Source organism: Myotis myotis, unplaced genomic scaffold, assembly GCF_014108235.1.
Source record: "Myotis myotis isolate mMyoMyo1 unplaced genomic scaffold, mMyoMyo1.p scaffold_m19_p_6, whole genome shotgun sequence".
Lineage (NCBI taxonomy): Eukaryota > Metazoa > Chordata > Mammalia > Chiroptera > Vespertilionidae > Myotis > Myotis myotis.
In genome coordinates, this window is record NW_023416368.1 from 57442896 (window position 1) to 57457306 (window position 14411).

The following is a 14411-nucleotide window of genomic DNA, read 5'->3' on the forward strand; positions in this document are numbered from 1 at the left end:
TCACCTGCTCCATCCAAGGCCACCCTCAAGGTTCCTTCTGCTCCTGGCCCTATGAGGTGAGATAAATCTGATTGATTGTCTCGAAGACTGAAACTCCCTTCTAGTTTTTATAAAGATACTGAGTCTATTCACACATTCCCACTGGCACTACCTTCTGATAGGCCCCTATCTCTTCACCCCTGGTATTGACTTATTTCTCTACATCCTTCTTTCCTCATTGAGGGTTTTTTTAATACACCACAAGGATCACATTTCTAATTTTCTGCTCTCCATATGGTCCTTCACTGGCAAGTAACTGTAGTCCATGAAAGAGCAATTCTTTTGACTGGACGTTGTCTACAGAATAGATAGCAGAATGAGACAAAGTGCACCCCACACACACACTGAATGTAAATTTTGACTCCTACCACTCACTGGCCATGTGGCCTCTAGCAAATAAGCTGCACTTTCTATGCCTCAATAAGAATGAAAATAAGTTAAACAATGTCAAGCTTTTACATTAGTGTCTAGCACATATTAAGCACTCAGTAAATGTGAGCTCTTTTTATTATCACTATTCATTGTACTACATCCAATACAGACTCTGCTTTATCCCCAGTAAGTCCATAATATCTCCTACACATATTTCCAAATTTCTTTGCCAGGTTAACAAACCACATCTCAGTATCAGATTCTGCCTCCTCCACCAGGCCTGTCCCACTTCCAGGAGCCCCAGCTTCCCAGCAACCAGGACATGCTTTGTCTATTATTCTTTTTGGTTCCAGATTATATCTTGCTTCAATTTGTTATGTAACCTGAATAAAACCTAAAGCCCACCTGGTCCATTCACAGCCCAGTGTCATGTTCAGAGAAGCACAATCCAACAAGTAATGCTCTAAATCTTTACTCCACCTCTCTAGCAAATGTCAACGGAAAGAATGGATATCAGGAGAGAGCAACATCTTTGAAAACAATAAATGCCCATCTCTCTAGTAGAGCCTCTCTCAACATCTTCCAGATGGAAGGCAAGTGTTCTGTACGTGGCTCTTCCACTTCCATCTTCCCTTTTGCTCTTTCCCTAAGCAGAAATGGTTACCGACACTTCCCTTCTGCTCATGTGTTAGGATGAGTTTGAGGGGCAGCTGTTTCTCCCAGTCCTTCCTCTCTATGAACAGACAAGCACATTACCGTTGGGAAGTCTGGGTCTAAATTATTTCTCTGGGGATTTCTTGTGAATATAATTCTCTGCTTTGACAGTTATTAACTTTGTAGCAGTCTTGTGGTTTGGGTTATTAGACTAACCACAGCCTCAGCCCCACAGGCAGGCCTTAATTGGCAAAATCACTTGGTCTAATCTCATTCATAGGCCATAGTTAAGGGATGGGCCTAAACCAATCATCACCTGGCCTTCTCTGTCCATAGTAATCATCTAGTCCAATCCAAGTGAACTGTAGGATATGGTCATAATTGGGAAGAAAGGATCCTTCCTGGCCCGGATTGGTATGTTATGCACATGTGAGGCCTGAGGCTGCAGCAGCCTTTTTGTCACTATGAGGAAAGCCAGTCTGTGGATGAAGCCAGTGCATGGAGAAAAGCAGAACCTGGAGACTCACAGAGACACAAGAACTGAAACCCAGATAGGAATGTCCCTGGAACCTGCTGTATCTTGGGATTTACTGAGTTACCTTAGCCAATAAATTCCTTTTGTAGTTTGAAACCGATTGAGCTTGGTTTGCCATTAATTTGCATCCAAAGATATTCTAACCTGTTAATTAACTTCTCCAATCTCAATTTCCTCTTTTATATAATGGGATTTTAAAAAATTGCCTGGCCTCACAGGATTTTTCAAATTACCTATACTTCACAGGATTACATGAAATACCAAATGTAAAACACCTTTGCTGAGCGCTGTGTCTAACCTGTAATAAATAAGCACTTAGTAAATGGTTTTCTTTTCCATTCCCCTTCTCTCTTAATGGATTGGCATTTAGTAGGGAGAGAAGAGCACTATTTATGCATCCCAAATGACAGAGCAGAAAGAAATAAAAGAAAGAGGAGAAAGAGTGTTGTTGTCTTAAGCCAAACTCAATGGTAAAAATTTGGCCTCTAGGAGTCACCTTGCAAGGCCGAGCCTCTCTACCTCCACCTGGCGTGATCTCTGACTCCCTGGTCTGACTCTCCTGAGCAGGCTTTGTGTCCATGGGCAACTGTCCCCAGTTAGTGTTGCTGTGACTGGAACAGCAAACACTGAAGGGCGGCAATCGTCACGCAGAACCGCCATGAGACCCCCTCTCCTCAAAAGGGGAGAATGACTCCATTGCACTCACTCTTCTATTTGGGGAAAAGGGGTGGAGGATGCTTAAGCAAAGAATCTAAAGACAGCAGGTTTTTTCATTTTGTTTTGTTTTTAAGGATTATGTTATGGGGAAAATTCAAACATGTGAAAACAAACAATATTTCTCATGCTTAACATTAGTGTTACAAATAAACTCCCACTATCCAGGCCCAGCATCAATAGTCCTCAACACCTGGTGGTCTTATTTCACCCCGGCCCCTCCCACTTACCCATGTTCTACATTCTTTTTAAAGCAAATCCAAAACATCATGTCATTTTATCAGGAAATATTTCCATGCATCTCAAAAAGGCAATGATCCTTTTATTTAAAGCACAACTACAGTACCCCTATCACACGTAAAAGTTAACACCATAAGGGAAAATTTTCTATACTTCAAACAGTGTCCAGACCTGGATGCTCTATACTTCTTAAATGTTTTATTGTTACTTCATAAGTTGACAATAAATAAAAGGCTGACAAAATTTCATTAGATGAGGATAAAGGATTCAGCAACAGAAAATATATTTCAGTGAATATACTACTCCTGGAATAAAGCCTTTAAGAAAATCTCATTACCAAGTTATAAAACATGGAAAAGTCATGTGTTAAAAATTAATCTGATTTAAGAGTATCAACAGCTGTTTGATAAACTGTCAGTGAAAGACAATATTTCTCATGCTTAACATTAGTGGTGTTACAAATAATTCAAGGAGTTGAAATCACTACACCCAAATCCTTCTTTTGTTGTTTTACTATAATAATTGATAACCTATTATAAAAAATATGACCAGGTCATTTTTAAAGGCATAAGTATGCCAATTACAAGCTTAAGGAACCACAATTAATACTTTAATACTTTAAAATAAATAGACTGCTAATGTGTAAATTTTTTAAAGATATTATTTCTCTCTAAACAACATATTAAAATTCCCCCTTAAAATACCTATCTAATATTTTACAGAGTGTCCTCAAAAATGTATACACACTTTAAGAGCTGGTAGCTCAATTTTGAAAATGAAATATATTTAAATAAACACTGCCTTTATAATTATTCAAAGTATGTGTATACATTTGGGGGGGCACCCTATATTTTCAAAGATTTTATGACAATAACATGCATCACCTGCGTTCCCTTCCAACTCCCATCCTGGTGGGAAATACAGGTGAACCGTGGCTGTTTCTGTACTCAGGCCAGAGCAGCCAACGGAAATGTGGGTAATGCATATTCCTTCCATTTCCACCAGTGCTGGCATCTGTGTTTAAAGGAAGTTCATATCATGCTTATATTACCATTCCCCCAGGTGGGTACTTTTTTTAGAAAGAGAAAAAAATCCTTGCTTTCTTATATCTTTCTAAAATATAAAGTTGAAGAACTACTCATCTTTCTTTCCTATTCCCAGGAAGTCTGCTTTATAATCTTGGGGGAGGCGGGGTCACTTCTTTCCTATTAAAAAGAACATTACTTTGCCTTGAAATAATATTCTGAAAAATCATTTGGGATTTTTAGATAGCTATGATGTACTTCTCATTTCTTAATTTTCTTTTCGAACATGTACCTGTTTTGATCTTTGATTTCCTTTAAACTTACAGGGAGGCAATGTAGTCTCTAACCACCACCTTTGATGCATCCCAAATTATACCCCTTGGAATTGCTTCAGTAATATTCATTTCAAAATGGTTTCTCCACATTTCTTGAATTTCATTTATACAGGTAAAGTCTTTAAGCAGAAGGTTATTGGGGGGCCAGCACTCACAGATTCCTGCACTTACTCAGCCTCCTGGGATGATTTCCTTTGGAACCAGCCCAGGAAAGAATTCAGGTTCAGAGTTACAAAACACAGCAAAATGGGCAGAGCATTAAACATGCATCTGAATGCATTTGCACTTAACAAAAACTGGAGTGGAATGTCTGCTTTTTTTATCAAAGATCTATTAGGCTGGTATGTTTATTTATTCATAATTTAATCTTTCAGTTGCAGATTTAATATCCAATTAAATCCCCCTTTGAAAACAATGCTTGCATTAGAGGATAATTAGCATGTTCAGAAAAGAAGCTTCCTTGTTATTTGGGGTCTGTACAGAGCTCAAGCAATTGCAGTGGACCTCACTAAGAAGATGATTTCAGTAGCCAAGTAGATGATTGGTGAAGTAATTATGTTATTTAAGGCCCTTCTCCAGCACTGAAAGATGAATCACATTTGCATAGGTGAAAACAAAGCGACAAATGGGAGAAAATAAACCCAAGTTGTTTTGCAGAAACAAAGAAAAATAATGCTTCGGTGGCTTCTCTTTCTGAAACGTTTTCTTGTTACTGCCAATCTATGCAGGCTAGAAACCAAGTCCTCAGCGGAACCCTGCATGTGAGCCTGGGAATATCCATGAAGCTCCAGGTCCCTACAGAATAGCTGCAGCATCATTGCAGCCCTACGTAAAGGTTCATTCAGTGATAAAGGAACCAAACTTAAAGAGGCAATAAACCATACACCCACATTCATAGCAACATGATTCAAAGCACCCAAGTGTCCATCAGTGGATGAATGGATAACAAAATGTGGTACATGTATATAATGCAGTATTATTCAGCCTTAAAAAGGAAAAAAATTCTGAGACATGCTACAACATGAATGAACCTTGAAAACATTATGTTAAGTGAAATAGCCAGTCACAAAAAGAGAAGTACCATATGATTCTATTTATATGATGGACCTAGAATCAAATTCATAGAGACAGAAAGTAGAATGTTGGTTGTCAGGGGCTCAGGGAGAGGGGAGTTATTGTCTAATAGGTAGAGTGTCAGTTTCACAAGATGAAAAACTTATGGAAATGGATGGTGCTGATGATTGTACCATGTGAATGTACTTAATGCCACTGAATTGTATACCTAGACATGGTTACAATGATAAATTTTATATTATTTATATTTTATCACAATATAAATGCATATTTAAAAAAGACAAAACAATTGTAGGATGTAAGCAAATGGACAACCCCTCAAAGGTGTCCTTAAGAGGTAGCACACATCTGCAGGGCTCCTCACAATATTTGTACCCAACTCATTCCCTTCAAGCTGTGGTGTTGACAGGTATTCCCGGCATCACCATCATTACCTGGTATCAGGATCAGCGTCACGAGCGTGCAAGCAGCGAAGTTGCACAGGGCCCTGAACGTGGGATTTAATACTCCGTGGTCCTGTCTTAATAGTCTTAATCATTTTCCCTTTAATTTGTGTTTTATGTGTAAAATCTAATGGGACAGTTAAGCATGTGTTAGGGACTTGGAGTCTCAGCTGATACATAGTCTGGTCTCTTGTGGGAGCCCCCTCACGTCCCTGGGGCAGGCTCTCAGTCCCCACCCCACCCCCATCCCTCTCCAGCAACCACTGCTGCCCAGCACCCCAGGAGGCTGGTGGCTCTGGGGGACTTTCTCGAATTGGTCCAGCAGCTGCTGGGCAGGGGAACCAGACAGACATCAAGCTCCCTGTGCCCTGAAGTGTTCCCAGGCCTTTCTTGAGGGTCTGTACTTGGCCTCCTGAGCCTTCTCTATGCCTGTAGGACCTTCTGTTCCTCCTTCCAACCTCACTGAGTCTGGCTTGTGTTTACCTCCTCCAGGGACCAGCCAGGGAATGTGAATTGCGCAACTTCAGGGATTCTGCAAACAAGTTAAAAGCTCTTCTATTTCCATTTAAAAGAGACATTGCACAGTATAAAGATCAAAGGCAAAATTCATGCTAATAATTTGAATTCTTACTTTTCTTTACTTCCAATAACATTAAATGGCATATTTAAAAAAACATGATAAATCAAGAGAGAAACTGCAGAAGGAAAATGCTTTATATTTTAGTGCCTTTAACAGCACATTTCCCTGCTTTTTGAACGAGGGGGTCTGAATTTTCATTTTGCACTGGGCCCAGCAAATTATGTAGGAAGTCCGGTTTGGGACTTAGCATTACCCATGGAAGACCTGTTGGGCGCCAATGTGTCATCTTAGGACAAGGGCCAGAAATTTTTTTCTGTAAAGGGCCAGAAATAGTACTTCAGTGTTTTAGGCATTGCCAGTCAAACAGTCTTTGTCGTGACTAATTCCCACTACAGCATGAAAGCATCCATAGGCAATAAAGAATGTTCAATGAAATGTAATTTACAAATAAATCAGGCCTATGGGCCATAGTTTGCCGACTCCTGTCTGCTGGGGTCCAGCCCCAGCAGGTCCAGGGGTCCCCAAAGGTGTGGACGGAGTCGGCGAAGAAGGAATGACACGGAGACAGCATTCAGTTCATCAGCAGCCTAGCCAGGATCTCCAGCCAAGTTCTGGTTAGGATCTCCAGCCAGGTTCTGTGTCCATGTTCTCTTGCTAGGTTCTCCAGCCAGGTTCTCCAGGTTCTCCAGCCAGGTTCTGTAGCCATGTTCCCTCGCTAGGTTCTCCAGCCAGGTTCTGTCCAGGTTCTCCAGCCAGGTTCAGTCACCAGGTTCTAGTCAGGTTCTCTTGCCATGTTCTATCCAGGTTCTGTAACCAGGTTCTGTCTCTAGGTTCTTCAGCCAGGTTCTCTCGCTAGGTTCTGTCTCTAGGTTCTGTTGCCAGTTTCTGTCCAGGATCTTTTGCCATGTTCTCTCCAGCAAAGTTCTTCTGTCTCTAGTTTCTGTGTAGGTTCTGTGTGTAGGTTCTGTGTGTAGGTTCTGTGTGTAGGTTCTGTCTAGGTTCTGTCTAGGTTCTCTGTCCTGTTGTCTTGTTACATCTGTATTTATACCAGTTGATTTCAATCCTATCAATCTCTATTCCAAAGGTTAGGGCGTTTCTTATCTCCATTCCAGGGAGTAAAGATTATGTAGCTTAAGCATGATTGTTCGTAGTTAAAGTGATTAATTACCCGCCTGGCACTTAGTTAAGGGGTTTTATTCCCTCCCTAACTTCAGGGGAAAATCCCTACCTGGGGAAACAACCTTTCTCAGAGAGGTGACCTTGGTTAAAACACATAGTGCCAAGAAGGTGAGTAAACATATTAAGAACAGTATGCCATATATGCCAGGTCCCTTGAAACAGCAAGGATGGACCGGCTCCCGGCACCTGTCTTAAGGGGTTCATCCATGCCTTCCGGCAGTCCTATTTACTAAATCAGTGAGGTGCCACCTTACAAAGCAGATGTTGGACTTGATATGGGAAAAAGAGGAAGATCCTCACTCAAAAGTTTTGTTTTAACAAGAATAGCATGAAAAACCCTGAAAATAAACAGCATATGGTAGAGCTTCCATAATTCAAACAAGCTGATGTCAGCACAAAAATACACAGAAAGATCAATGGTACAGAAATAGATCCAAGCATGTGAGGAAATTTAATGTATGCTAAAGGTGTAATCCTATATAATAAAAGCCTAATAAGAAAATTGTCCCCTCGGCTGGGAGTTCAACCAGGGGGCGGGGCTGGCCGGACAACTGCCTGCGGTCCCTCCCCGTGGCCAGCCCTGCCCCCGATCGCCCCCCTCCACCCTATCAGGGGCAGGGCCAACTGCCCATGGCTCCTTCCTTGATCAGCCCCCTATTCCAGTCAGGGGTGGGCCGGCCCACCAACCTCCCGCATCCCCTCCCCCCAGTCAGTCCGGCCAGACCCCACCCGTGCACAAATTTGTGCATCGGGCCTCTAGTATCATATAAAAGGGAAAAAATCGGCATTTTCAGCAAGTAATATTGGATTAAAAGAAAGGTCACATGGAAAAAAGATAAAATTATATCTTTTCTTCACCCAGACGCAATAACATAAATTCACATGGATCAGAAATTTAAATGTAAATAAAAATGAAACCATATACCTATTAGGAAAAAAAAAAGAATGAATTCTCCTCTCACATGGGAGAAGGACAAACCTTCCTAACCATGACTCAAAATTCAGGTGCAATAAGGAAAAGACTGATAAATCTGACTATTTAACAATATAAGCTAGAACAGCACCATGAGCAAAATAGAAATAAGAAAGGAAATAAATTTCAAACTGAAAAAAAAAAGTTTGCAATGTACTCACAGATTAAATAAAAATCCTAAAGTCCTGAATTTTCATTGGAAGTATCAGTATGAACTCAAAGTATATTTTATCTTTAAAAAAATACATAATTTCCCCTGAAAAGGCCCAGAAATGAAAACCAGGCCTGTACCAAGGAATGACCCTAGACAAATTATAGTCTTTAAATGCATTTCCACTGAAAGGAACCAGGAGAAAATGCTGATTTCTCCTGGAGAAAAAGCTGACTCCAGGTCTAAGGCAGAAAATGTACAAGATGAGCTGGAGCAACTTTTGATATAGACAGCAAGGGAAATAAATGTCAAGGACTATTGGAGCCAGGTCAAAACACTCCGGAGCCAACTTGAAGAGCCCAGGAGACAAAGGTAGAACATTATAAGAATAATAACTGCAATGGATTGAAATTTTTTTTGAAGGATAACAAGATTGCCTCAAATACATGTAAGTCCATGGGTTCAGAATAACATTTAACAAAGAAGCTCATGGGTTCCCTTTCATGGATGCTAGGAAATAAACAAAAAATTCTGAAACAAACATTTATCTTCATTTATTTTGCCTTTCCTATATGAACTATAGCTCAGGGTAACCAAATAGTTGATGAGAAGTTAGTAGTCTTCTTAATACATGAAGGAGAAATGATAGAATTAGGGCATCCCCATTTTGCAACCCCTGATGATGATCTAGCAGATCTGACAATGATCATCAATGACTGTTGATATCACAAAAAGGGGGACAAAAAGACACTGTGTGCCTCTTGATGAAGGCACACAATATTGTTTTTAAAGTATTGCCAAAAAGTTGAACCTGAATCTGAGTGTAACTCTAGTTTAGATCTAAAAACCAATTTAAGGAAAACAGAGTAGATAAAGGAACATTTTAAATAACAATATAAAAATGTGGTCAGCAGAATCCAGACTGTGAAAACCTATAGGACAATGACCCTCTTTCTTTAAGAAATACACTACAGAAAAAGAGAGGGAGAGAATGAAAGATGGAATGAAGGAGATAAAAAGAGGAGGAAGAGGAGAAACCTATAAATTAAAAGAGACTTAACAAATATCAACCATGATAAGGTGTGAAGCATATTTGAAATATGATTCATATAAAGAAACTATAAAAAGATATTTGTAAGACAACTAGGAAAACTTGAACATGGACTGGATATTTGATAATATTAAATAATTATTATTATTTTAATTTAGTTGTGATGAAGGTATTTTAGTTACATTAAAACTTTTAGAAATATGCACAGTGCCTGGCCAGTGTGGCTCATGAACCAGGAGGTCACGGTTTGATTCCCTGTCAGGGCACATGCCTGGGTTGCAGGCTCCATCTTCAGTAAGGGGGCATGTAGGAGACAGCCGATCAATGATTCTCATCATTGATGTTTCTATCTCTATCTCTCCTATCCTCTCTGAAATCAATATAAATATATATTTTAAAATAAATATTAAAGCAATATTTATGAAGAAAATAATATATTTATCTTGGATTTGCTTCAAAATCAACACGAGAGGAGATAGAATATGCGAATAGAGACACACGGCAAGATTAGTCCTGAGTTGATCATTCCTGGATCTCTGTTAGAGATGGATATATGGAAGTTCATTGTATTAGTCTACTTCTTTAAAGGTTTGAAATTCTCCATAACAAAATTTTTATTGTTATGTTTCCTTGTGTGAGGAAAGGGCTTTGAGGAGTTCTAGTTAGTTCAGGTGCAGCAGATGCAGCCCACAAAGCACTAAAAAGCACTTACTGTATACAGAGCATAGTGAGACCAGGATACTGCAATAGTTCAGGTGAAATACCAAGTAAAATTATGGTGGTGGCAGTGGATACAGGAAAAAGAAAAGAATGGAAAGTTGTTTCTTTATTAGGAAAAATGTTAGCCACTGTGAAATCTATGCATAGTCCAACAAAGGAACATTCATATGTGTTATATTTAATGTCCTTGGAAGAACCAATGAATAAGCCAATTGTCTAAAGAGATAATAGATCTCTCTCTATTTGAATAGAAGTTCAAGTTCTTTGAATTTCATTAGAATTAAATACCTTGAGAATTTACATCTTTTTATTCATTGACGTTCAGAAACCAAACATTCTATTACAATTTACAAGGTCTGCACTGTTATCTATTTAAAAGAAGGATAACAAGATTGCTTGCAGAATAATTAACAATGCTCCATATTGTTGCTGCTACTTATCAACCCTGACCTTTATTTTACCTATGTATTCCAACTTCTGCTTTCTGCCAGCAGCCCACACTGTGCTTGAGGTAGTCCTTTGTGAGTGCCTATGAAGGGTCCGTCCTCAAGTTGCCACAAGGAATAGGGGTCCGTTGAATGTAAGGACTGTGTCTGAAACTAGAAAAGCATCTGGAACCAGAGCAGCACCCAGAATTAACTAGGTTGTCTCTCTCATACTGGCCCTGCTTTCTCTCTGCAGAGGCTGCTCTCTCCACTGCCTGTAGCTTCCTCTCCTTTTTCTTCACTTTTGTGCAGTTTTAACTTTACCTTATATAAGGCCCATCAGAGCCTCTGTTTTTTAAGTTTTAATCACCAAGTAAAGCAGTATGACTGGCCCAGCCTAGATTCCCCTGGTCATGGAGCAGCCTAAGGGCTGCCCCTGGGCCAAGGGCCTATGCTTGGCCAATCAGCTGTGACCTAGGCAGGCGATGGGCTGAATCACATGGCAAAATACATGCTGCCTGTAACTGATCCTTCAGCAGGGCCTGTGGATGGGGCAGTGGCTCTTAGAACGGGCCTTGGGAAGACTAGTACTACATAAATGTTTAATATATTCCGTAAACCTGGGTCTATTGCTGCTCTTTTTGATATTAAGTCTCAAAATCAATGTGGGCCTCCATTTATCAAACTCCAGAGTCTAACACATCTCAAATGAAAGAGTATTCATTTAGGGTTTAACAACCTGCTCAGTACAACCCATGAGGAAATGACGTTGGGTCCTAAGAACAAAACCATCATCAACAGCTGCTACCTTCTACCTCTTTGGATGATACGAAATGGAACAAACTACCAACTTGGCCAATAGGGAAATTGCTGTGGGTGGGGATGGGAGTAGGGGTCAGTTTTGCTCCTTCTGATATTTGTCAATGTTCAAGGTCACCAATAATTATTTGACAAGCTGCAGTTTGTTGTACATTTGTTATATATCAGCAGTGTGCCCAGAGTGTTTGCCTATGCCACCCCATTTAATTCTCCCAACAATAGGCACAGTCTCTATTTGAAAGATGAGTAAACTGAGGCTTAGAGAGGCAGAGTGGTTTGTCTAAGATAACACAGTTACTAAGTGGCACATCTGGATCCAGAATCTAGATCCAGAAATCCAGAGCTGACTTCTTTCTTAACCCATATATTTTGACTTCTGTGCTGGACTCCCTGGATTCACTGTTGCCCTGTTACCACTCATCATGTCACTTAACTCACTGGGCAATATCATATTTCTTCAATGAAGAGGAACCATATTTTGATCATTAAATGCCTTTCCCAACTTGTTGGACATTGCTGGTCCATGCCAAGTTGCAGTGTCTGAGGGTGGCCTAGCTCATTCCAGGGACAAATGTCCCTGCTTTTGCAAACTCATTCAATGACTACAACATTTTCTGATAAGGAGGTCTTGGCCTGCACAGCATGCAAATGCTTTTTAAAATGAACTCATTTATGATCGCATTAAGAAAAAGTCCAACATAATGAGTTTCTGTGGTCTTGTTTATGAAAATGGAACTTTTAGACTCTGCAATTACCTAAAGCAGTAAAGTAGTAAAGAAAGCCAACATGTTAAATAATAATTGCAAATGTTATATAAATGAGAGTGGTGTGATGGAATTTATTAGATATGTGTTGCTGGCATTTTAAGATATAAAGCATTTATCACCAAAAAAAAACGATGATTTCTTCACTTAAGCTCATTAGGAAATCACACATCAATTCACACATAATTACAGAGGAATTTCTGCTGTTCCCCACAAATCATTACCCTGTTAGCTGAAGTTGAATTGGTTTTTACATGATTTGGAAAGGTGGGTCAATACAACTTCCTAGGGGCCCCATCAACCAGAGGAAAGCGTGGCCCAAGAACTCTGAGGCAGGAGACTGTGACTAGTCCTGAAGCAAGACCTTAGCATCATAATCTCACATGCGGATCTTCATGCTCCAGGGACTTAATGAAGAGTTAACTGTCTAGAGATAACATTTTGCATCAAATGATAATCAATATTTGAAAATAAAGTGGAAGGAGAGTTATAAAAAATAAGGGGTATGAATATAAGTTTAAGAAGTTCGTTGAATTTGGCATTAATTTAGTCAATGAGCAAGATACAAGGTTACCAAGTGTTCATCAATCAACCAAGAGGAAGAACAGTCTTTGATACTGATGTAGATACCAGGTAAAAGGCCTTTCTGGCTTCAGACTTTCTTCATATACCTCTTACAAAATATATACTCACTGGATATTCAAAAGTATATTTTCTCACAAACTTGACTCTCATCCTCAGTTCCTGTTCACATAAACAAGGTAAAGTAAATATACAAGAAAGTAGTATCAGAGATAGGATGGGCGAGAACATGAGGAAGTTGATATATAAGGGCAATAATTGATTGTTAGAAATAAAAAAAATGAGGTGGCTTTAAAGGGCACAAATCATTGATCCATTTCTTCAGTATGTGAAAGGCTTTTATGAATCAACAGGAAAATCATCAGCAATTCGATAGAAAAAAATGATCAAAGATCATTAAAAAGGTAGGCCACAGCTTTTTCCGCGCTACCCAGGGAGGGCTCCATACGGCGTTGTTCTCGGTTCCCACGTAACTTAAAGGGAAACTTTCCACAATGTCCGGAGCCCTTGATGTCCTGCAAATGAAGGAGGAGGATGTCCTCAAGTTCCTTGCAGCAGGAACCCACCTAGGTGGCACCAACCTTGACTTCCAGATGGAACAGTACATCTACAAAAGGAAAAGTGATGGCATCTACATCATCAATCTGAAGAGAACCTGGGAGAAGCTTCTGCTGGCAGCTCGTGCCATTGTTGCCATCGAAAACCCAGCTGATGTCAGTGTCATATCGTCCAGGAATACTGGCCAGCGAGCTGTGCTGAAGTTTGCTGCTGCCACTGGAGCCACTCCCATTGCCGGCCGCTTCACTCCTGGAACCTTCACCAACCAGATCCAGGCAGCCTTCCGGGAGCCAAGACTTCTGGTGGTTACTGATCCCAGGGCTGACCACCAGCCTCTCACAGAGGCGTCTTACGTTAACCTGCCCACCATCGCTCTGTGTAACACGGACTCTCCGCTGCGCTATGTGGACATCGCCATCCCTTGCAACAACAAGGGGGCTCACTCAGTGGGTCTGATGTGGTGGATGCTGGCCCGGGAAGTACTCCGCATGCGTGGCACTATCTCCCGTGAACACCCGTGGGAAGTCATGCCTGATCTTTACTTCTACAGAGATCCTGAAGAGATTGAAAAGGAAGAGCAGGCTGCTGCTGAAAAGGCTGTGACCAAGGAGGAATTTCAGGGCGAATGGACTGCTCCTGCTCCCGAGTTCACTGCTGCTCAGCCTGAGGTTACAGACTGGTCTGAAGGTGTGCAGGTGCCCTCTGTACCCATTCAGCAGTTTCCTACTGAAGACTGGAGTGCTCAGCCTGCTACTGAAGACTGGTCTGCAGCCCCCACTGCTCAGGCTACTGAATGGGTAGGAACAACCACTGAGTGGTCCTAAGCTGTTCTTCCACAGATTCTTAACAGAACGGAAATAAGGTTGATGGAAAATAAACAGTTTCTAAAAAAAAAAAAAAAAAAAAAAAAAAAGGTAGGCCACAGAGAAAGAAATACAAATGCTTTTCCGCCGAAACCGGTTTGGCTCAGTGGATAGAGCGTCGTCCTGCAGACCGAAAGGTCCCAGGTTCGATTCCGGTCAAGGGAATCCTGGGTTGCGGGCACATCCCCAGTAGGAGATGTGCAGGAGGCGGATGATCGATGTTTCTCTCTCATCGATGTTTCTAACACTCTATCTCTCTCCCTTCCTCTCTGTAAAAAATCAATAAAATATATTTAAAAAAAAAATACAAATGCT

The 14411-nt window shown here is 40.6% G+C and overlaps 1 protein-coding gene across 1 annotated transcript; it reads left to right on the forward strand.

Annotated features, from left to right (window-relative positions):
* The first annotated feature begins 13095 nt into the window (after positions 1-13095).
* Positions 13096-14118, forward strand: LOC118658941 (40S ribosomal protein SA). The gene has a single exon (XM_036314780.1). It carries the CDS (start codon positions 13170-13172, stop codon positions 14055-14057), a length of 888 nt encoding a protein of 295 aa, XP_036170673.1. The 5' UTR covers positions 13096-13169; the 3' UTR covers positions 14058-14118.
* The last annotated feature ends 293 nt before the right edge of the window (positions 14119-14411 follow it).